General features: G+C 35.2%; 3 protein-coding genes across 3 annotated transcripts; 1 reads left to right on the top strand and 2 right to left on the bottom strand.

Annotated features, from left to right (window-relative positions):
• Window positions 1-688: 688 nt before the first annotated feature.
• Window positions 689-9244, top strand: LOC106118512 (nose resistant to fluoxetine protein 6-like). Its single transcript, XM_013313171.1, has 13 exons — window positions 689-731; window positions 1598-1774; window positions 2254-2468; window positions 2735-2946; window positions 3569-3716; window positions 4404-4552; window positions 4848-5016; window positions 5907-6100; window positions 6662-6812; window positions 7293-7455; window positions 8127-8269; window positions 8487-8596; window positions 9139-9244. The coding sequence occupies exons 1-13, from the start codon at window positions 692-694 to the stop codon at window positions 9242-9244; spliced, it is 1977 nt and encodes a 658-aa protein (XP_013168625.1). The 5' UTR covers window positions 689-691.
• Window positions 9245-15339: 6095 nt separating this feature from the next.
• LOC106118569 (nose resistant to fluoxetine protein 6-like) lies at window positions 15340-21179 on the bottom strand. Its single transcript, XM_013313233.1, has 11 exons — window positions 21103-21179; window positions 20779-20960; window positions 19998-20146; window positions 19363-19531; window positions 18696-18889; window positions 18170-18317; window positions 17446-17605; window positions 16735-16877; window positions 16273-16382; window positions 15614-15749; window positions 15340-15520 (listed from the first exon to the last, which is right to left on the bottom strand). The coding sequence occupies exons 2-10, from the start codon at window positions 20824-20826 to the stop codon at window positions 15647-15649; spliced, it is 1224 nt and encodes a 407-aa protein (XP_013168687.1). The 5' UTR covers window positions 20827-20960; window positions 21103-21179; the 3' UTR covers window positions 15340-15520; window positions 15614-15646.
• On the bottom strand, window positions 20918-24272 carry LOC106118511 (uncharacterized). The gene is made up of 5 exons (XM_013313170.1): window positions 24189-24272; window positions 23121-23306; window positions 22244-22458; window positions 21764-21975; window positions 20918-20960 (listed from the first exon to the last, which is right to left on the bottom strand). Exons 1-5 carry the CDS (start codon window positions 24229-24231, stop codon window positions 20918-20920), a joined length of 699 nt encoding a protein of 232 aa, XP_013168624.1. The 5' UTR covers window positions 24232-24272.
• Between the last annotated feature and the right edge of the window lie 532 nt (window positions 24273-24804).

Below are 24804 nucleotides of genomic sequence, written 5' to 3'. Positions count from 1 at the left end.
CAAATTGAACAGGCTTAGATGGGCCGGCCACGTGGAGCGGATGGATGAAGCCAGAGTCTATAAAAGTGTTATGGCGAGTAATCCCGAAGGTCGTCGAAGTCGAGGGAGACCAAAGCTCCGATGGATAGACGGCGTAAATAAGGACGCAAAAAAAGTGGGCATAGCAAATTGGAAGTCCGTGGCCAGAGATAGACCAAGCCAAGGCACACAAAGGGCTGTAGAGGTAGAAGAAGAAGAAGCCTATGTGTTCTTCCAGACAATGTCCTACATCTGTACCAAATAGCGAGATCTATGCAGCTGTTCTGGAGATATATTCAAATAAACATCCATCCATATATTAGTAAGATTAGTAGGAAGTAAAATTGGTTTATTCCAGTACAGGGTATTAACTGGTTAATTTGAATAAACCATTAATTTTAAGTTTTTCTTCCGTCTGATATAGTACCGATATCTTAAGAAGTGCATAAAGCAAATTTTGATTAAAAAAAAATCTTGTCTCTGGTCGAATTTCAACCAATGGGCGAGCGTGAGGGACAAAATAAATATGTAAATAGTTGCGTTACGAAAGAAGCGTGACAAAAAGGTGGCGGAAGATGATACTCGAGAAAAAAAAAAGGGAAAAAATGTCATTGTATTTTTTTTACTTACTAGTTATTTAGCTTTGTTCGTCGCAATACAATTCTTGACAACAATGAAAGTGGTCGCCGTTTTTGTTATTATTCTTTTTATCGGTGAGTTTACGTATTAGTTATAATGTTGTACGGTGTGAACAGCGATTGATAATCGACATTGATGCCCTTAATAACTCTAAATTACAGTATATTTAAATTGTGGTTTTTATCTTACTTCTTACTAATATTAATGCGAATGTTTGTTTGAAGGTATCTCAAGTACAGCTGTATGAATCTTGCTGTAATTTAGTCCTCTTTACCTGACCACCCTTTTTCTTATAAGGAAAGCATGGGAAGTGGAAGTGAACTTTCCGGAGGCGAGGATGCTTGGATATATTTACGTATTTTATTTCTGTGCATCCTCTCCTCCTTCGATTAAAGGTAGTCAACGCATATGCAATTGCGTTTGTCTATGGGCAACGGTCACTTCGCTATTTCAGTGATTTCAGGTGGCCGCTCGCTCGTTTGCCACCTTATGATATAAAAAAAAATTGGCATAGATGCAAAACATGGTGTGGAAGAACATACAGTTTACTAATTTTGTTTGTTTTTAATTCCGCGCGGATATAGTCTCGGGCGACAGCTAGTATATTTATATTTGTCTAGATGTCGCACGTGAGTCGGTTAGCGCGGTATTAAAATTTTAGTTAGTAGCCTATGTGTTCTTCCGGACTATATTCTACATGTATGCCAAATTTCATCAAGATCCATGCAGCCGTTCTGGAGATACCTTCAAAAATTTGCATTTATAATATTTGTAAGAAGTAGTCCTATAACTTATGTCGTTCAAATTGTTAATATATTAAGAAAGGGAAGCATCCGAAACCGACCATACGTAGATATAATGTGTTAGCCAGAGAGATATCAGGAGTGTGCTAATTAGAGTCAAAAGTTAATTTTATTTATTTCTATCGATAACATTGTAGGCAACAATGGAAACGCAAAAGAAGCAGTTAAAATTATAGCAGAATATGAGTCTTATATAGATATAGTGAGGAAAGACTTATTAATGTCCAGTTGGACAGAGGAAGAAAAGCCTTGTCTTAATCAAATATTGAAAATAATCGATAATGTTAAAAATACAACTATTTGGGCAACTTGGAGTAAGTAATATAGATATAGTAAGAGTAACATATAAATAAATTGATTTTGGTACAGCTTTTGATATAGTTAATCATAACTTTTACCGATTATTTTTTAATCTACGACACATATTGTTTGTAATTAATAATTGGATTCGTTATTAAATTTGATATTATCTTTAAAGTTGAGATTTAGGTTGGATTAATAATTTTTTTTAGTAATGATCATGGTTTACCCCAAGGTATGCTTTTTGGTCCAATCTTTACACTAGTTAAGTAAATTAAATTCTTACTTCGCTGGTGCAGCGACCCAAAGTGGTTCTGGGCCTTTGACACAGATCACCAAAGTCTCCTATCCTGCGCCTTCTCCTGACAATTGCTTTTAGATCCCGCAGGCCCAGTTTTACCGCGTCTCGCCAGTAATATCTGGACCGGCCGGTCTTTAAATTAACTTTGATAAAATCCATTGTCTCTTTTACTGATAGAATCCATTATTTTAGTATGGGACAGTATACAGTTACCAGTTGGACAATTATATGGTTCCAAAGAACATTTCGGTAACTACGATCAATGCTTGAGCGAGAAAGTTGCTGATTCTTTATTACCATTTCGAACACAATATTGTAGGGCAAACATTATTTGGAGAACCCCTAAGGAAAAGGATATATATATAAATGAAATCGATCCTTACTCGTCATTGGACGAATATATACAAGTAAGTTTGATAATGCTTTTAATAATGATCATCACTATCGTCATCATAATAATCGTTATCATCGTTGTCGTCATCGTCTAGGTCATCATCTTCAACGTCAACGTCATCATCATCACAGTCAACGTCATCTTTATCGTCAGGTATAAAATACCACCATTTAGCCTGTTCGTGTACATCAGTAATACACTTTATTCCTTTAAGACTAAAGATCTTAAAATATTTTAATAAGTACAAACAAAATTCTTTTTATTGTTTCTTCTTTTAAGACAAGGACGTTTCTTAATTTACGATTCAACACGCTAAGCTGGGGAGTTTGTGTACCAGAAATCTGTCAAAAGAAATCAGTGAAGACCTTTGTGTCGGCTCTTTTCAAACAAAGTCATCTATCAAAATTGCAAACTCCAATGGATGTGACAATTAATAACTGTGAACCTGCAGGAGAAGTGAACAAGCATGTTGATGGACATTATTACTTGATGTAAGAATTATTTAAACTCGTAATCATAGCAAAAATGAATAGCAGATGACATTTTTTGCTACCCATTTCGGTACAATCTCATATGACCTTCAAAATTCAATTAGCAATTATTTTTTTACGACAATTTGCTATACGATATTTGAATCTATGAAGATGAGAGATGACATTATCGTAATCTTGTTTTCTTTCTTGTTTCTAGAATTGCTATACTTTTTATATCAGGAGTGGTTTTAACTAATACTTTATATTTATCCAAACAAAACGCAGAAGATACATCATATTGTAAGTAACAAATGTCCTTAATAAGAAACTCCTATATAAAATTCCAATAATTAGATTGTAATTATGTTTGAGATAGAATTAAGGAGTACTAGAAGTAGTAAAATATATGACCAAAACACTCACATATGCTCGTCCACTCGGCACCGACTAATTTCGGCGCGGACGCGCCACGTCGGTTAGGAACTAGTCGGTGCCGATTACGGACGATCATACGTGAGAGGTGTAGCCGTTATGAATTCATGATAATGTCTCACGACAGTTTAAATAATTTAATATACCTATTTCTTTGTGAATTCAAATTTTCAGTAACGAAACTATTGAATTGCTTTTGCATCAAAAGGAATATTAAAGACTTCTTAGAAGAAAATAAAAACGATATAAAATGCTTACACGGAATCAGATTTCTGTCTTGTTCTTTGATTGTATTAACGCACGCAGTTACTACCATCGTGGCAATATCAGCAGCCAATGGAATGGATCATGAAGAGGTAATATAATTGAAAATTCGCGTACACTTACACATTCCAAATCCTTCAAACGTGAGACTACAATTTTTAACGCTAAGACTGATAAAGATATTAATAAAATTCTTAACGTAAGAAGTAGGGGACAGACAGATTAACAGTGGTAGACGCCAGCAAAAACACCCATTGCACGAATTAGGCGGCTAGCCCGGTGTAGTACTACGACAACACGGAAGATAGGTGTAAAGTGGAAGCAATCTTGCATTTTGTTGTATTTTATTGTAGAGTGTGCTTGCTATAGGCCCAATTTTAGTACTCTTTCGCTTCCTACCCTTTTCGTGTAAAGGAAGGATGGGAAGGGGAAGTGGATTTGACAGAGGAGTGGACGCATAGGATGTGGAAATTTACCCTCTCTGTGCTTCCCCTCTCCGGCTAATGAAGGTAGCTAAAGCATATGCGATTACGGATGTTGTTTCCTTAGTTTGAGGAATTTCGAGCCGCCTGCTCATTTGGCACGTTATTACTCTCATCCGGAAAGTCCACTTCTCAACCTTTCCTTATAAGAAAAAGGGCGGGAAGAGTAAGAGGACTAAAATTAGGCCTAATTTTGCTTTCATTAAACTGCTTTTGCGTTGCATCAAGCAACGCAAAAGCAGTTGATTTGTCGAGACTTAAACTTGGTAATTAAATTTGAACATTTTCCTATTTCAGCTTTTCAGTAGTTATGGATTATATGCATCGGAATTAGTAATTGTTGTGGATACGTTTTTTGTATTGTCAGGTTTGTTGATGATAAGGAACAATACCCGCAAACGTTCCATTCGGGAAGTTGTAGAATTCATAATCAAACGATATTTTAGGTAAGTTACGAATGGCCTGCGACTACGTTAACGGGAAATTAAAAAAAAACTGAATAGCCTATGTGTTCTTTCAGACTATGTTCTACATCTTTGCTAAATTTTACTAAGATCTATGCCGCCTTTCTGGAGATACCTTCTAACAAACATCCATCCATTCATGCATCCATATATTCGCATTTATAATATTAGTTAAATAGTAAGATATACGGACCATATACGTATTTAAAAGAAACAATTTTCTTGTCCCAATTGTTCGTTCGTTGTTTGATTTTAGAATAACCGTATGTTTTTTTAGACTTATATGGTGGTACATGGCAACACTCTTGATAATTTTCTTCGTCTTGCCACGGTTTGGCTGTGGTCCGCTATGTGATAAATACTTCCAACGCGAAGGTGGGGCTTGCTACAAGACTTGGTGGCTGGGTTTGCTCATGATAGGCAATTATGTCGAACTATCACAAATAGTAAGTACTTTTTTGGAAGAATAATTAGTAGTTTAACAGCAGTTAACTAAAGCAGCATTTGCAAAGTGGGTCGGTTTAAGAAGTTCTAGGAGTCAGAATACAAAAGTAAAGTTTTTTATTATAGGTTACATATAAATGTACGTCAATAATGATTTAAGGCCTTTTTTATTTTATCTTGTCTTAATTTATATTCAATTTGCCTAAGACGCCATCCGTGTGAAATTAAAAAGGAGTAATAAGTTACTAATGTCTTTTTCCAGTCTATTTTAGGTCTGGGAAAATTTCATTGAGTTCCATTGAGCCATTCTGGAGATACCTTGAAATAAATATCCATCCATCTAAACTTTCGCATTTATAATATTACTAGCTGTCGCCCGCGACTCCGTCCGCGTGGATATATAAAAAAAACATAATTAGTGTAGCCTATGTGTTCTTTCAGACTATGTTCTATACGTATGCCAAATTTAATCGAGATCCGTTCATCCGTTCTAGAGATATCTTAAAACACCCATCCATCCATCTACATCACATCTATCTAAACATTCGCATTTACAACATTAGTAAGTTAATAAAAAAACAGTTCTTCAAGGCATAAATTCGAAAAAAAAATACTAAATAGTATCCTATGTCAGTCTCCTGGCTCTAAGCTACCTCCTTACCAATTTTCAGGCATATCGGTAAAGTCGTTCTTGAGTTATAAATAGTGTAACTAACACGACTTTCTTTTATATATTATATATCTTTTATATATTATATAGATAATAAGATTACTCTGTTTCTTTCCTATAAATTGTTACAATACGTTAGCTTGTCTCTTTATATACGTCTTTACCTTCTCCTATTGTTTTTCTTTTTAATTAGATGAAGTAAAATATGTTTTTTTATTTCAGTGTTATCCCAGTGCATGGTACGTGTACTGCGACTTTCATATGTCTGTCGTTGGTATTATATTGCTCTGGATCTTCCAAAGAAACAGACGTATTGGCATGACTTGTTTCATCATCCTCACCGTACTAAGCACGTTATTTACAGCTCTAGCTATTTACGATTTCCCTGAATTAACGAAATTAAAGATAGATTTTGAGTAAGTAATCTCTATATTATTTGAAGCGAAACCTTTTCAAGTCGGCTTCTCATTCTTGATGTTTGCCACAAATAGCCACAATTACCAAACATATGCCAAACACCGATCACAAATAATACAACCAGACATCACCAAGCTTGGAGACTTTGGTGGTTTATTCCAGATTGGCAATGTAGTTTGATTTGTGTAGAAATCTGTACCTACGCCGATCACTGGCACAAACAGCAAACATCAAACAAAAACAGGCAAACATCTACCCACACATAATATTTGTTTGATATTCGCTGTTTGCCGTTGTTTACTAAGCGTGAAGACGATTTTAAGCCGAATTTGACGTAGCTAAAGTTAATGTGGAGAAGTGCATAAAAACTATTTATTACCCAAAAAAATCTCCTACAATGATCGACCACTCGTTTGTTTAAAATATTAGCTTAATTGCTTTAACGATTTAGTTTTTTACGATAAAAACTTAACCTTTTGAAAGCCGATAGTGACAGCTTTTTAATTGTAAGTGTTGATCACTCTGGCACTTATTGTGTTATTTATTTTTATTTCTTACAGGACTTTTAATAAGTTAAGAACTTCTGAAAACTACTCAATGGTAGCAATGTACACGCAGACTCATAACAGAGCCATCCCCTATATTATTGGAATGGGGTTGGGATACATTATGTCTAATTACAAAGAAATATCTTTCCAAAGGATCACAAAGGTAATTTCTAATAAACTCGCGAGAGTCGGTGGCTCAGGGGTTAAGCACTTGATTTGTTATCTGCAAGTCGTACGTTCGAAACCCGCTGTTTACTGTTAAAAAGAAAATCCGACACTGCGTCGGTGTACCGGCACAACACTAGTATTATTGAGTTGTCGACGCTTGTGTCCCCTCACTAATGGAATTTAACACTTGACGTGGTAACGGGAGCGTGTCATAAGTACTCATGTGTTTTTGACACCAATGTGTCTTCGATTTACATATATTTATCCGAAGTTCTTACTGTGAAGGAATGATGATGTTGCACATATCTGAGAAGTAATTCAAAAATATGTGTAAATATCGGGGAGAAAAAGACGGTGACGCTCACCACCCGTAACGTTTCGTCTAACTGTCGGGCGATAGATTGGATGGATGGGATTTCCACTCAGATGCAGCGAATGTCTTAAAGTTTTATCTAATTTATTATATTTATTTTAGAATTTACACATTATCTTGGCTGGAATCGTGGCAGGAATACTTTCATATCCGTTTATTTCTATGAGTGACAATTTAAAAGTTGCTCTTATGTTAGTACTTATGAGATACGGATGGGCTATTTTTGTCTGCGCAATAATAGCTTTATGTGAATATGGAAAGTGGCGTAAGTATTCTCTTGCAATTTTTTATTGCTTATTTTACTAATATTATAAATGCGAATGCTGCGAATAAATCCAAAAGATAAGTGTGAAGTAAACCAAACTGTACTGGGTCAGCGACTATGGCGTAGTCACTCCTAACTAAGGGTAAGCAACGATCCATTCAGTGGGGTCGTTTAGTGAGCTGATGATGATCTTTGAAACTGCTGGATCTGGCTAAAATTTGGCATATATGAAAAATATACTCTGGAAAAACACATAGGGTAGTTATTGTGTTTTTTTATAATTCCGGACGGAGTCACGACAACTAGTTACTGACTAAAGTCAAATCTGCATAAGCGAGTGTGGAAAGGGCTGAGATGTTTTAGACGCTTTTGCAGGTTTCTCTTATACCTGAGTTTCTCGCTATGGAAGTCGTCTGTCGGGACCGGACAACGACTCTTTTACAGTAGTTCGACTGTATTTGTTTTTAAAGCCATCCATGTATCTTTTTTAAAATATAGGATGACTAAAATCCTATGTTGATGTTTTTATTAACACGATTATGTTAGCTTGGTATATTGGAATCTTCCTGTTTGAAGTCGGTTATTAAAAATGTGTGTGTTTATTATGACCAGAATCTGTAATTAAATACTAATTGTGTAGTGAAATTTTAAGTTTTTTCTTTTTGTTTTAGCTTCCATGAAAGGATTCCTCTCTTGGTCGATTTTCGCGCCTCTTAGTAAATTAACTTATGGAATTTATTTCATCCACTTTTTGACTTTAACATCAAATATGATCTCAACTAGAGGTCGACTTCATTACAATGCTCATATTTTGGTAAGTATTGTTAGGTAGAAAAATCCGAAAATGTGACAGTGTATTGACGCAACAAAACCTTATAAATGTCAACGTTTATGTTCCCTCACTAATTTCCCGCGTTATTTTATCTACTCTATATTTTTTTTATTAATTAAAAAGGCAAAGGTTCACGTCATTATGCCACGTCTGCGCAGGATGATAACTTTGCACTCAATATGCGATAATTATGTTACAGGCAGAAAGATTCTTTGGACAATTAACTTTGTCTGCTTTTATAAGTTTGTTCTTCTTACTGTTTATCGAAGCGCCATTGAATAATTTAGTACAACTTTGCTTGAAGTCTATGTAAGTATTTTCGTTGCTGTCAATAATTAGAATTGCCTATTGTTATTTTATTAATATTATAAATGCGAATGAAGAGCGCCTGTGGCTCAGGAGGCAAGCCTTGCAATCTGCAGGTCCTGGGTTCGAATCCCGTCATGTACCAATGTTATTCGATTTCCGATTTACATATGTACATTTATCCGATGTTCTTACGGTAAAGGAAAACATCGTGATGCTGCACATATCTGAGAAAGTCAAAGATATGTGTGAAGTCAACCCGTACTGGGCCAGTGTTGACTATGATCTAGTCACTACCTTAGGGTAGGCTCCTCAGTGGGGACGTATAGTAGGCTGATGATGATAATGATAAATGCGAATGTTTAGATGGATATTTGTTTGAAAGTAAAGTGATGAAATTTGACATACATATAGAGCATAGTCTGGAAGAACACATAGGTTACTTAATATGTTTTTTTTTAAATACCGCACGGACCGAGTCGCCGGCGACAGCTAGTGAATTTCTTATTTTTATTGAATTCACACACATTTTTTTATGTTTTCAGTGGGAACAAACAAACAAAAGTCAAGCTGCAAGTAGATAATGAATATTTAAGCAATGAATTACTGACAGAGGCGCCATCCATCGACGAAAAGGAGAAACTACAATAAATAATATAAGTTAAATTAGTTGTAAATTAAAATTAACTAATGTAAATTATATTTTAAATAAGTTAAATAAATTCTATCATTGGGTGATGAATTATTTTTTATTTATTTACACGTCGGTGGTTTAGTGGTTAAGCACTAGTTATTTATAGGTCCTGGGTTCGAATCCCGCCATGTACTAATGTGATTTTCGATTTACGTAAATTTATCCCGTGTTCTTACGGTGAAGGAAAACTTCGTGATGCTGCATATATCTGCGAATTCGAAGATATGTGTGAAGTCAACCCGCAGTTTGGCATTGTTGACTATGGCCTAGTCACTTCGGGTAGGCTCAGAGCCCTTCAGTGGGGACGTATATTGAGCTGATGATGATAAAACTAATTTAATGTACTCTTTTATCTTTTAGTGACTTCCCTGGAAGAGGAAATGCTGCGGAGTAACAATTATGCATTTATAGCATCGCTTTTAGTGTAAAGTGTTGATTTATTTGTACAATAAACTAAAAAGTGAGTTGTTAATCATAGTAATAGCATCGCTTTTACTGTGCTCAAATTTTATTAACACAAAAAGATGCAACCTCGCACCATTTGGCGCATTAATGATTCGCAATAAGTCCGCAGCGCCCCCTGCCGCATTGTATTACGTATAATTAACAACAAGCAAAATGCTTACATCGCAAAATGTATGAGTATTTGACTATCGGATAGTTTTACACTTTGACTTTGAAAGACAGGACGCGTCAAGCTCTGCTCTGCCTGTCAAATTAACCCTTACTGCGGCAAGATTTCTTTTTTGAAGAAAAAACAAAGTTGTAAATTATTTTATAGTAATCTTATATTTTTATAAAGTTGTATGTATGGTATACTATACAAAATAAAAGTAAGGGTTAAAACAAACTTTAACTTCTCAATTCTAAACTTGCTTGCTTGTGTGCTCGTTTTGTGTGTGAATTTTTGAATTAGTATTAATGTTTATCATATTTACCTAAATCGCCGCGAAATGTAGCCGTTTATTTAGTATAATGGCGGTTCTTTGTCTAGTCCGTTTTTCTATCGTCAAAGGTTTTAATTTATGCTTGTTTTACACAAGGGCAGAACAGTAGAATTGTACAGTACTGCCATTGAGATACTGAGAAACGAATCTAACTGGTACATTTAGAGTTTACATGATACCTAAGTGTGACTCTCTGTTAATAAATGTATACTAAGTGCCGTTCCCGAGATTGGGCGTAAGTATGGTATTAAAGATCGTCGATGGCTCAGTGGTCAAGCACTTGACTTGCAATCTGCAGGTCCTGGGTTCGAATCCCGCCATGTACCAATGTGTTTTTCGATTTACATATGTACATTTATCCGACGTTCTTACGGTGAAGGAAAACGTGATGCAACCTGCACATGTCTGAGAAGAAATTCAAAGATATGTGTGAAGTGAACCAACCCGCATTTGGTCAGCGTGGTTGACTATGATCTGGTCACTAACTTAGGGTAGGCTCCGAGTCCCTCGGTGGGGACGTACAGTGAGCTGATGATGATGATGGCATTAAGTTTTCTATTTCTGTGTTATATATCTGGTTTTAAATGTTTTATGTGAATCTTCTTAAAAGGTAACCATGGCAACTTTGAACTTTCATTAGCAACATGACTTAGGGATTTGCTACCGTTGGCGTCAATAAGTTGAGTACTGGGCCGTATTCGATATTTTTTTATTTAAGAATTATTAAACGAGTGATTTAACCAATCTTAAATCACCGTTGCCTAGATTTTCTACTACCTACAGAACTACTAGTACTATCAGAAAAGCATTTTTAGACGAAGTACAGGAAAAAAAGAAAATGAGCTTAATTTTATCGTATAAATCAAAAAATAGTTAATAAATTTCCTTTTAAAATTAACATATAATAAATTTCAAAAAAGCTTGTTGCTTAGCGCGTTTTTATACTATAATTATACCAAATATAAAGCACAGATAGAGTAAAATCTTACTAATATAAATTAGAATGTTTAGATGGATGGACCTTTGTTAGATCTCCAGAACACCTCAATGGATATCGATGTAATTTGGCATAGATATCACATAGTCTGTAAGAACATATAGGCTACTAATTGGGTTTTAGTCAAGAGCTAGTATTTAATTAATTAAAATTTAAATTCAAATAAGAACGTGAAGTTATAAGCAAATATTACAAACAATATGATAATTAGATCCCAAATGATTCCGACCCTGTGACACGCTAGAACTTGAACCCTACATTAATCATACCGTTTTGACGTCAATTATAAAGGCTCTGCGAATGAAAGTACCTCACATAATATACTATGATGGATACGGTATTGTGTAAATTCGTAAGGTTTCCCGACTTTTTGTCCGTCTAGATGGAGGGGTTTTTGGTTTATATGGACTTGTAAGTATGGAGCGTCGGTGGCTCAGTGGTCAAGCACTTGACTTGCAATCTGCAGGTCCTGGGTTCGAATCCCGCCATGTACCAATGTGTTTTTCCATTTCCGATTTACATATGTACATTTATCCGACGTTCTTACGGCGAAGGAAAACATCGTGATGCAACCTGCACATATCTGAGAAGAAATTCAAAAGACATGTGTGAAGTCAACCAACCCGCACTTGGCCAGCGTGATCGACTATGGCCTAATCACCCTTAACTTAGGGTAGGCTCCGAGTCCCTCGGTGGGGATGTATAGTGAGCTGATTATGATGATAATAAATGCAAATGTTTAGATGGATGAGATGAGGTTGGATGGGTGTTTGAAGATATTTCTAGAACGGTTGAACGGATCTCGATTAAATTTGGCATACGTATAGAACATAGTCTGAAAGAATACATAGGCTACACTAATTAAGTTTCTTTATATATCCACACGGACGGAGTCGCGGGCGACTGCTAGTTATTTAATAAACAATGTAATTTTTTTTTCGTTTTTCTATTTTTTTCAGCCAGTTTCATCTTTGTGAATTTGTTAACCGATTTTAGAGTTTTTAATTGCCAGATACTATTGCATTTTTAGATAAAATTCAAACGTTCGTCGAAAGAATATCTTTTTTCGCAAATAGAAAAGGAAATTTCAGATACCAATTTAAAAATGGAAATGAATTTATGAGAAAAATCTTTAATGAAACGTTTTAAAATCAAAAGTCACTAGTGCGTCTAGCTGCAGGGTTTTGTCGCGCTCAATTATATCTTTAACCCTTATGTTCATTTTGTATAGTATACCATACATCATCATCGGCTCACTATCCGTCCTCACCGAGCGGCTCGGAGCCTACTCTAAGTTAAGGGTGATTAGGTCATAGTCAACCACGCTGGCCCAGTGCGGGTTGGTTGACTTCACACATATCTTTGAATTTCTTCTCAGATATGTGCAGGTTGCATCACGATGTTTTCCTTCACCGTAAGAACGTCGGATAAATGTACATATGTAAATCGGAAATCGAAAAACACATTGGTACATGGCGGGATTCGAACCCAGGACCTGCAGATTACAAGTCAAGTGCTTGACCACTGAGCCACCGACGCTCTTCCATACATACAACTTTATAAAAATATACGATCACTATAAAATAATTTTTAACTTAGTTTTTTTTTTTAATTTGTCTTTTGCTTTTCTTCAAAAAAGAAATCTTGACAAAAATAAGGGTTAAAGCTAATATGCTACTTTAAATGTAGCAATTTTAATGTTGTTCGGGTAATCGTTAGTGGAAAAGGAGTTTAATTTAGTAGTAAATTTGATTGTAAGTATGATGTCATTAATGTTTTTTTTTTAATCTGCATTTCATTAGATTCGTGTACACTTGTTTATATAACTTATAGCATAATATTTGAATACAATAGGAGAATTCAGTCATAGGTTTATAACTAACAATAGATTTTGAATTTTTGAATGAACATCGTAATCCATTATGTTACATTAGTTTGATAATATGGCAATTAAATTCAAATTTTCATTAAAAACTTTTTAGTGTGAATTAAAAGAAAACAGAAGTTTAAAACCGTGTTAGTCAAATTGGGCGCCCGAATGCGAAAATAGTGTGGCGCCTTTAAAGAAGTACACTCATTGACTGGCGCCCTTAAGGCCCGGTGATCGGGCGCCCTTTTTTTTCCAGAGAGGTATGCTTTAAGCATACTCCGCGCCCCGGGGGGGACGCGGTAGTTATGTGGGATTCTCCTCCATAGCGGAGGCATACCCACTAAACCTCTCTGTTCCTCAAACGCATCGAGACGGGGCTACGGGCACGCTTTCGCTCTCGTCCGCGACCGATGATCGGGCGCCTAAGACACGATGACAGGCGCCCCCGCTTCCATTCTGATGAAGTTAATAAATGTATTTTTTAAACATTATGTAAAAATGTATTTATGACGTAATTTAATTATTTTAATATCATGAACAACCCTCTTTTCTTTCTCTGTACAAATTAATATTATCTTTCTCTTTCATGTAACGAAGGGAATCAAAGTTTGACGCGTCCTTGAACAATTTCAATACCTTTAAATAATTAGATAGGTTGCAGTATCAAGTAATAAATGTAGGTACTTAACAGATTAATACTGCACAAGGTTTGCCTTGATTATAGCATCACCGCAGATCTAAATCAATTCCAGATCAGAATCGTGTCGGTATTTTTCAACCTTCGATCGACTTATCGGGTCCATGTAGTAGCTACGTGACTCACGGCACGCTCTAATACGTTTCCTTTGATATATTTATATTCAATCCCCGTAGCCGCCGGGTGTCAGCAGAGCATCTTCGGACCGAGTGCTGGCTCACGGGATCTGCATACAAATCGTTGACGTCTATGTGGTCACGGTATTTGAAGCGGGCGATGGATAAACGAGCGGTTGAAACGCTGGTACTTTCACCGCCCGGTTTTAAATTATACTGTATAATATTATAAAACCATTTTATTATGAGGTACAGTGTTTGCTACGTAAGAAATCTAATAATTTATAATACTTCATCATCATCAGCTCACTATACGTCCCCACCGAGGGGCTCGGAGCCTACCCTAAGTTAAGGGTGACTAGGCCATAGTCAACCACAATGACTTCACACATATCTTTTGAATTTGATTTGATTTTCCTTCACCGTAACAACGTCGGATAAATGTACATATGTAAATCGGAAATCGAAAAACACATTGGTACATGGCGGGATTCGAACCCAGGCGAATTTACTTATGTATAAGATATCGAGAAAATCAAACGAACCTTTTCTAACCGCTTTAGTGCGTAAAGACTATATAATCAGAGCGTCCCTTTCTGATTTTATACATCAATATCATATGCATAAGGTACTTCATGACCTTTAAGACATTAGTAATCATTAATTTAAAAATATTAAAAAAAGCGTTTATAATCGAGCGTTTATTTATATATTTTAAAACGCTCGTTTGTGAATACCAATACAATATACTAAATCATAACAATCAATACTAACGTAAATCATTTGGAATTGTTCCTTTTTTTAATCAGTATAACATCATCATTGGACAGAATAGGTCGCCTATAGCGATCCATAGTCCAGTATTTAAAATGTTGCCTACAAAATGTGGTGGCGGTTTTTAGCGTTTTGCGTTCTCGTATCTCTAGTATTGTTTATACTTATAAGTTGTATATACGGTCGACCTGTGGTACATTTATCGTTAAATCGTTGCTGTGATAATGATCAAATAGCATTCGAAAACTTTGGTGATAATGTTTTAAGTGAAAGGTATATAAAATCTGATTCTTTGGGTATGGAAAATTCAACGATAATTGCATTGGATAATATAGAGAAGATGATAGATAATATACGACAGTTGGTTAATGTACATAACCCAAGTACGAGAGATTTATATGACGAATTAGTTGAAGAGTTAGTATCAAGTAACGCTGAAGATGGGTTTTTAGATTCGTCGACAGAAGTGACGAATATACTGTGATTGTAGATTTAAATATTACTTCTATTTGTGATTAACTGTAAAAATGTTTTTGATATATTAAAATGTAATATTTTGTAATTTGTTTGTTTAATTTTTAAATAGAAAATTATAAGTAATGTTATAAAGAAAATTCGACACTATGCCGGTGTATCGCGACACTAGCCTTATTAAAATGTCAACGTTTATGTCCCCTCACTAATCAATCTGACACTTGACTTGGTAACGAAAGCGCGTCATTGGTGGCAAATGATTCTTACTAATAGTGCCTAGAAATAAGTATTAATCAAACTGTGTAATTGTGAATTTTGAGAACTTGATCTTTAATGTCTTGTTCCACTGCAGGAGTACCTGTACAAAAATAATATTTGGACTATGAGTGTTCACGTTTAATGAGAACGAGGATATGATTTAGTTTTCGCTAGTGGAAATAGGGTTAATCACCTGCCACCTTCTCCCAATACACCACCATATTAATTATAATTCTTTGTTCTTTTCTTCTGAAAACACTTCTGTAGTTTGCTGTATATTTATATCGATCTTGTTATTCTTTAACTCCTGATTTTCTTTGTTATCGCCACTGTAAAGAAAGTTGTTAATTAATAATGCAACCACAAAAAAATCACATAAGCGAATTGAGAACTTTTTTGAAGTCAGATAAAATAACATTTAAATTTGTGATTGAAAATATTCTGTTTTATTAAGGGAACGTACCCGTACTACGTGACCCGTTTAGGGGGGGGGGAGCGGAGTCTTTAAAATACTACGGTCAGTCACAGGAGGGGGGGGAGGGGTGACTCAAGTTTTTGTCACGTCGTCGTTACTTGTTTTTTTTTCATAATACATAATTCACTAGTAATTTTATTATGCATGCAGTCTTATGCAATAAAGACGAGTATGAGCCATTTTTTTCATGTTTGTGAAATGATTAAAAATCATAATTATGAATTACTACGTAAAAACTGAGGGGAGGGAGGGGTCGAAAAAACTAAAAAAATGGTCACGTAGTACGGGTATGTTCCCTAAGGGTTGTTATATATGTTTGAAGCTGTCTATGTAAATCCTTGTTAGCTTTTAAGTCAGGAAACATTAGTAATACTTACATTGATTCTAGAAATAATTTGACTAGATTGTTGAGAGGCGCTTCGATGAACAATAAGAAGAACAAACTTATGAAGCAAGATAGTGTTAAAGTTCCCAGGAATTTTTCAGTCTGTAATATAGAAAGATAATTTTCAACATTTCATACTTTGTTTCATCAACTGTAGTCGATCCTGGATAAGCGAGAGTTCAAGGAACCGGGATAGAGATTTCTCTCTTATCCAGTTTCTCGCAAATCCAGGTTCGACAATATATTTGTTGGTTGTATGAGTTAATATAAATATCCTTGTCCACTAAGTGCTTAGCTGCTGTCTAGTCTTGTTAGTGGAAATAAGGTCTTAGCCCATATAACCACAGAAATTGTTGAAGCACTCTTCTCTTTATGTTCAGCTGGACACTAAGGAATCTTCTTGCATCTATACTAAGGCTGAATTAAAGACTCTGTGTACAATTTTACAACTTACCAATACATAACCATTGAAGTGGAGAGGACTTCTTATTGAGGTGGTATTATACATGATAATAATACAATGAACCATGTACATCCCGTATGTTAATTTGCTGAGCGGCAGGAAAATAGACCAGGAGAGAAATTCTTTGATATACGCTGAAAGAGATAAAAAAAATATTTTTGTGTATAAATTGTGTTAGGGTAGGGCGAGGTGGGAAACCGCCCAGGGCGCCGAACAAAAGGGGCGCCCCAGGCGCCAGAGTCGGACATAAAGAGGCGCCTGCGGTGTCCCTTAAGATACCTTTCTTTAGAAGATTTGGCCTGACACAAAAAAGGGGCGCCGCAAAAATCTTGCACAAGGCGCCCAAAATACTAAAACCGGCCCTGAATAATATAATTGTCCTTATAATTATGTATTTCTCATCGTTATAAATACACTCATCAAAAAAGTTTACGATGGCTGGTAGGTTATTTTGTAAAGTAAATAAAAAAACAAAAAATCATTTATCTGTTTGTAATTAAAATTAAGTATTCTTTTAATTAAAAGACGTATTATCTTTACGCTGTGTTTTTCAAAAAGGAGAATTTTTTATTCTTCTTTCTCTATTGTTTTTTGCATACGTGGGGCAACTCATAATTAAAGAAGAATGGATGCAAATAATAAAACGATCAATTGTTCTAACAACCGACAGTTTTTTTTTAATAAGATCTAAAGAACACTTACGCAAACTTCCATATTCGGACATCACAATAATTGCACAGATTATAAATGCCCAGATAATTCTATGTAAGACAATTAATAACATAACTTGCATATTATAATTCCATGTAGATAAATATACAACTATAGCGACAAATGCCAGAACATTGATAAATAATTGTTTCTGAAACAAATATAGAGTATTAAAATCTTTTAATTTTTTTTAAAAGATGACAACTGAAGCCGCCATCTTAATAACTGACTCTATAAATGGAGTGGCTATAAGACGAACAATTTTGTGCCCATTTGGAGTTCACCATTTTGGCGCTGTTGGTAGCGGTAGGAGGCGGTGGTGTGGTTTCGAATTAATAATATAGATAGGCATAACAGTCAAGTAACATCAACAGGCGCGTTCAAATCGGAACGAAGTAAAAGCTGTTATTTATAGTGATGATTGTCTAAAATAACAAAGTGGCAGTCTCACAGATATCTTCAAACAGTTGAAAAGATGCAAAAGAGACAAGCAGAAGAGGGGATGCACAGGTAAAGGATATTTTCCCGTCCAATGCGTTCCCGTGGGAATAAAAAGAGGACTAAAAATTAGGTCTCCTGCATGCACAAATCAGACTGTACGTGGAATTGCTTCCACTTGACGACTATCTTCACTGTGGTCGTGGTACAAACGTTGCTAGAGTTTCTAAAGTTTTTAAATTTAGATTGACAAATAAATATTAGGATGTTATCATACCTTTGTAAAAGTAAACGCCTTTGCTCCGTACGTTTTCATAGCATAGCCGATAATCAGACCCACGAAGTAAGGGCTTGCTCTATTGTGCGTACGTAAGTACGATACGAAAAATGGAGAATCCTTAACATGTCTTAATACCTTGTATAATCTGTTAATAATATACATAATTAGTAGAGAGTATGTTTGAATATTTTTTCAAGCGTACACAAGTCATGCCAGTAATCAGACAAGGACATCATTTTGGGACACTCCCAGCTGTTTAGCTTCTACATCCATACATCTAAATAATTCGTTGGTTTTGTATGCATTTAACTAATATGGGGGCTATTCTATGGAAGTTTTCGAGAAACTATTCGTATTGTCATCAATAAAATTTATAGAATATTTGTCGTTTTACATTACGTCCGTTAGCAGCAAATCTATTACGAATTTTGTCGATGTAACGAACACTTTCTTGTAAATTTTCGTGCTTAGACCCCCTGGTTTGGATTTATGGTGATTATAAATTAATTTTAGTTTAACTTACTGAAAGTGAAATGGATTATCTCCCAATTCTGGATTATTGTACGCTAATATACCAGGCAATAGAATACTTAGGAAGGCTAAAATACCGAAACAGATCTTCCCTATTCGTGGTTGTTTTTGATGTATCCAAAATATTATTGTCGCCAATAAAGTTAAATGGAAATCACTAAATATATACCAGGATGGTGCGTGGCACTGAAATAAAAAGAAAAAAAAGGTTATTTATAGTTTCTTTCAAATGTCTTGTCGGCTTGGAACATTTCAGTTGCAAAGCAGAACAGCTATGGGTAGCGTGGCGTACAGAGATGCGAGGTAGGTGCGTAGTTCAAGGTCAGCCGCCAAGATATTTGAAAAAACGTATATTAAAAATCAATCGGAGCATCGGTGGCTCAGTGATTAAATCACTTGACTTGTAATCTGCAGGTCCTGAGTTCGAATCCCGCCATGTACCAATATGTTTTTCGATTTACATATGTACATTTATCCGACGTACTTACGATGAAAGAAAACATCGTGAAGCAAAATGCACATATCTGAAAAGTAATTCAAAGATATGTGTGAAGTCACTCGTACTGGGCCACCGTGAATGTGTCCTAGTCACCCCTAGCTAAGGGTAGGCTTTAACCCCTTAGTGGGGATGTGTAGTGAGGAGGGTGACTGATACTAACAATATTAGTTCTGTCGACATAATTAGCCATCATCAATAACCCTAGCCACCATGTCTTCATACAAGCTCCTTGCTCATAATCCATAAACCTCGCGCAAAGTGGACCGCAGCCAAAGCGAGGCAGAATAAATATTATAGTCAATTGAGCAGCTATATACCACCAGATAAGTCTGAAAAAGTGAAAGAATAACAGTGGGTTTCTAAGACTATCTTTGTATAAAACATATCGTCATCCTCGTCATTATCTTTGACAAAACAGAGATAGCAATATGTTTTAAATGGAGATTTGGTCTCAGAAACACATGATAAAATTATAGTGATCCCTTCCCATGTATCCTCTCATCCGGAAAGTCCACTTCCACTTCCCATCCGTTCCTTATAAGAAAAAGGGTGGGAAGGGAAAGAGGACTAAATGAGGCCTCCGGCACGCACACGGCGAGCCGGGCCGATTCGTGCGAAGATGTTAAAGCGGGCTCTACCACTGTAAAAAGCATTCCAAAGTCCATTCCCGTAGTGTCTAGTTTTACGGCTCTCGATTGCCGACACTTGTATACAACATATTGTTTTCTCTATTTTGTAAAAGAAAATGAAAGGGATGACATGTGACTAACAGATGATTAGTTTAGGAATACATACCTAAAATATCTTTTTATAAGCATTTTTACAAGATCCCACGGAGTGCTATTGGCTTTTAGGTTTCTGATGAATAAAATGCCTGACATAATGAAGAAAGTGTCCACAACGATGACAAGATTTAATATCAACATACCGTAGCTGTTGAGGTACTGTAAATATAAAGGTCATTTAAAGTCAAGGTCAATGTAATGTCAATTACTTTAAGACACTGGACTCCGTCCGCGCGGAATTTAAAAACATAATTAGTAGCCTATGTGTTCTTCCAGGCTATGTTCTACATATATGCCAAATTTCAGCAAGATACGTTGAGTCGGACTGGAGGTACCTTTTAACAAACATCCATCCATCCCTACTTATAATAGTAGTAAGATTTAAAGTAGCCTTTTCATTGATTCCGATTTATACCACGACTACACAGAAGACAGTCGTGAAGTGGAAGCAAGTCCGTTTTTCGTCTGATGAGTGTGCGTCTCGGAGGCTTAATTTTAGTCCTCTTTCCACCCTTTCTCTTATAAAGAAAGAGCAGCAAGTGGAAGTGGATATTCCGGATTAGAGGACGCATGGGAAAATGTTATCTTTCTATGCATCCCCTTTTTTCGGTCGATTAAAGGTAAGCAACGCATCTGCAATTGCGTATGTATATGGGTAAGGGTCGCTTTATTTTAGCGATTTCAGGTGGCCGAGAAAATGTACTATATTCACCTATACTATGTATATTCACCTTAACGAAAATTATAAGAATAATCTGACAAAAACTAAATTAAATATTAGGAAAAATTACCTTTTCAAAATTCAATGCGTTTCCAGTACTAACCAACATACATATCATGATTGAATGAACTAGAATAATTGTACAGGATGATGTAAATCTAATACCGTTTAATACTTTGATGTCATTTTTTGGACTTGCTAACAAATCATTAGTGTTTCTCTTTATACAAAAACATTTGATTATGTTGAAACCTGAAAATATGCACAAGAATTAATTAACATAACTACTGTAGATTTTGAGTGATGAAATAATTAATAGAAACATATAATTGTCTATAATCCTTCAAGTTTATAATAGCAAAAACAACGCGTTTTCATTTTAAGCAGTACTTACTTAGTCCAGGTGAATTAACTCTCTGTTCGGAAATGTATTTTGTGCATAAAACAACAACTCCTGTTAGAATAAAGGCGGCAATCCTGAAATGAGGATATATTTTTCTATTCAATTATGTCAGTGAGAGACGGGCGGCGAAATATTCCCAGCACCATGACATATGGACCCATGATGGGTTCAAAATTAATCCATGCCGATAACTGCGATAGTGTTAATCGTTTTTGTATTTACTTTAAAATAATGTTTTAAAAAAGATTAAATAATTTTTTGCTATTATATTATTGCAGGTGCAAGAATAAAAAATATGAAAACGCTTATTTAAATAAGCGCTTTTTTAACATAATAATGATGTATAAATTCATTCATTTTATTCATTGCATGAATGTAATTGGCTATAAATTATAATAAACAATGGTAAACGTATAATTGACTTGTATAAAAAAAATAATTCCAAGTTAATTTATACGGAGAATAAATTACACAATAATTTATTCTTATTGATTACCTCTCCCTTTCTCTCTTGTGATAAATATGAGATAAAAAATTACGTCATCGTCTTTCAATTTTGTCTACGTAGTGTCAGCATAGCATGTACTATTCGATGTGTTTACGCGTTCCTTTTTACACAATTCATACTTTAATTTGAAAAATTAAAACTTACAGTATAATATTAAATCCATCAACATGGTTCTTCGCTTCGCCTGCAAGTTCGCAATTCTCTATATTTATATGTGATTGTAATTTCAATCTTCCTAAATAACTCTGTCCTAATAGAGTGCGTAAGATTTTTTTTACTGATTCCTTTTGACACGTCTGTGGTACACATACGCCCCATGTTATGACATTAAAACGTTGATTCCATTCTGTTTTCATCTGTTGAAAGATGCGTACTAAATCATGCAAAGAATACGTAAAGGCTTGTCACAACTTAAATAAACTTAGTTATGCATATGTTCATAGCTGGACCCCCCAATTTAGCTTCCAGAACCCCTGTATATATTTATAGCAGGGCCGGCGTTAGATTAGGGCGCGGGTTACCGTCCAGGGCGGACAGAAAAGGGCGCGACAACTCTGCGTAATACAGTCTCACATCTATTAATAGCCCTTAAAAGGAAGTGTAAAAATTCACAGAAACACTTACGTTAATTTGTTCCTCAGTACGTCCATAAGGGTCAATATCCTGTGCACTCAATTTCGGTACCTCGTTAAAATGCAGTACGATGTCGGCTAAACAATATTTGGTACGGAACGGTGGAGTGGTCGTACCAATCACATCACTAATACATTGATCGTAATTACCAAGATGATGTTTTGAACCCATCAGTTGACCGACTGGTAATTGATTACTGTCCCAAACTGTAAATAGAAATAAGCAACCATATTATTCCAACAGGCGAAGGAGCTAAAATGTAATATTAGTTCGAGATAGTTGACATTGCAAAGTTTCTAGATGGCGTTGTTATAAAAATTCTCAAGAATGTTGTGGTTATTTTATTGTTTTTTTACTTTTATTACATACTAACGGTCGCACGCGACTTCGTCAGCGCAGAATTAAAAGAGTATATGTATATGTCCGTGTGTTCAGCTACCTTCCCGTCAAAATCAGTCCACCCGTCCGGATATTACCAGGAACAAATGCAGCCACGCGGACAGACGTACAAACAGACAGACGGCGAGACAAAAATTTAAAAATAGTTTTTTTTACAGCAACGCAAATACATCACGTGTTTGAAATACGATTTTTTTTCGATATTACTTAAAGGCACTCCAATTTTAAATACTTGAATCCCACTAATATTATAAAGGCGAATGTTTAGATGGATGTTTGTTTGAAGATATCTCCGGAACGGTTGAACGGATCCTGATGAAATTTGGCATACACATAGAACATAGTCTAGATGAACACATAGGCGACTAATTATGTTTTATGTTATAATTCCGCGTGGATGGAGTCGCAGGCGAGTTAGTTTAACATAAAAATCATGTCCATTTATGTAAAATATTTATAAAATACTTACTCCATGTTGCCCAAAGTGTTGAATTTTTAATATTTACAATCGTTTTAAGTATTTCATCCAAACAGGGTTTCTCATCCTCAGACCAATTTTGCGATATTAAATTCTCTGTTAATATATCGATACATTCTCGTTGTTTTTTTGTGTTATCAAGATTTTTATTATAAGTTTTTTCGGATGCACCATGATCTGTTAAATCAAAAAGTATAGTTCGATATATATTTTAACCCTTGGAATGCCGGTGAAGGATGTTACGGACGTCAGAGTTTCACAATATCACATTACTTTCGCTATAAGCATTGCATTATTTATTGTTAACCTAATTCGACAACGCATTTTTTTTATATCATTAGGTGGCAAACGAGCGAGCGGCCACCTGAAATCGCTGAAATAGCGAAGTGACTATTGCCCATAGACATACGCAAATGCCGTTGCGTTGCCTACCTTTAATCGACGGAGGAGAGGATGCACGGAAAGAAAATATTTTCCCTTCCCATGCATGTTACGAATCCGGCGTCAAATCGGGCGTTATATTCACAGTATAAAAAACTTTACGTATATATAAACTAAAATGCATTTGAAAGTAATTTTTATATTAACGGTTTTTAATTTTAATAAAAGTACCTGGATTTTTTTCAAATTGTGTATAAGTACGAATTACTAATAAAATGATGAAATATGAATAATATTTTTCGATCTTACCGATAGAAAAAGTTAAGTTTATGTTTAAGTTGATTAACGATAAAACACGAATAAAATGACATTTTCTAAAAATTATTCCTAGCTAGATGGATTTATCGCCCCCGAAACCCCCTAGATACTAAATTTTATGAAAATCATTGGAGTCGATTCCGAGATTCCAATTATATATACAAGAATTGCTCATTTAAAGATATAAGATTTACATTAGCGAAAACCGTATTTAAATTATTTAAGGCATTACATAACGCATATGAATTCACAGACAAACAAAGGGACTGTTAATCCCTTATAATATTTCTTCTCATATATTATACCACTGAGATATATTTAAAATTTAATAAAAATTTTCATAAAAACATAAGAACTTACTTATAATAAGCGATGTAAATAACACGATTAAAAATGAATTCATAACTATAAACGAATAACAAGTCTTAGCACAGAGACGGCACAACGCAACCTGGTTGCAGATGTCCTTTGTAACTGTGCTATTTACCTTTTATATATTACTAGCTGTCCCCCGCGACTCCGTACGCGCGGATTTAAAAAAAACATAATTAGTAGTCTATCTAGTTCCACATATATGCCTCTGAACAATCCATGCAGCCGTTCTGGAGATACCTTTAAACAAACATCCATCTAAACGTTCGCATTTATAATACATGAGCGGTTCTGAACATTACTTGCAACATTATTTATGTAAAATAAAAGTTTTTTTTTCTAAAATAAACGTAGCTTAAAGTTACTCCTTATTGCATAAGCTACCTGTCAGTAAAAGTCTCGTCAAAATCGGTACAGCCATTTCAGAGATTATCAGGAACAAAGAGACAGACAAAAATTTTACGCTTATTTAAATATAACAAACAGACAGTACAATTTTATTTATATATATAGATTGGTAGATGTATAACTCGAAAATTAAGAATAACCAAGTATTTTTTTTCATCGGTGACATTAGGGTATTGTTCTTCCGGGTATGTACCTT

The sequence above is a fragment of the Papilio xuthus genome, unplaced genomic scaffold, assembly GCF_000836235.2.
Source record: "Papilio xuthus unplaced genomic scaffold, Pxut_1.1 DF827570.1, whole genome shotgun sequence".
In the NCBI taxonomy this organism is placed as follows: Eukaryota; Metazoa; Arthropoda; class Insecta; order Lepidoptera; family Papilionidae; genus Papilio; species Papilio xuthus.
The sequence above is the reverse complement of the archived record's forward strand: the minus strand, read 5'-3'. Positions and strand labels throughout refer to the sequence as shown.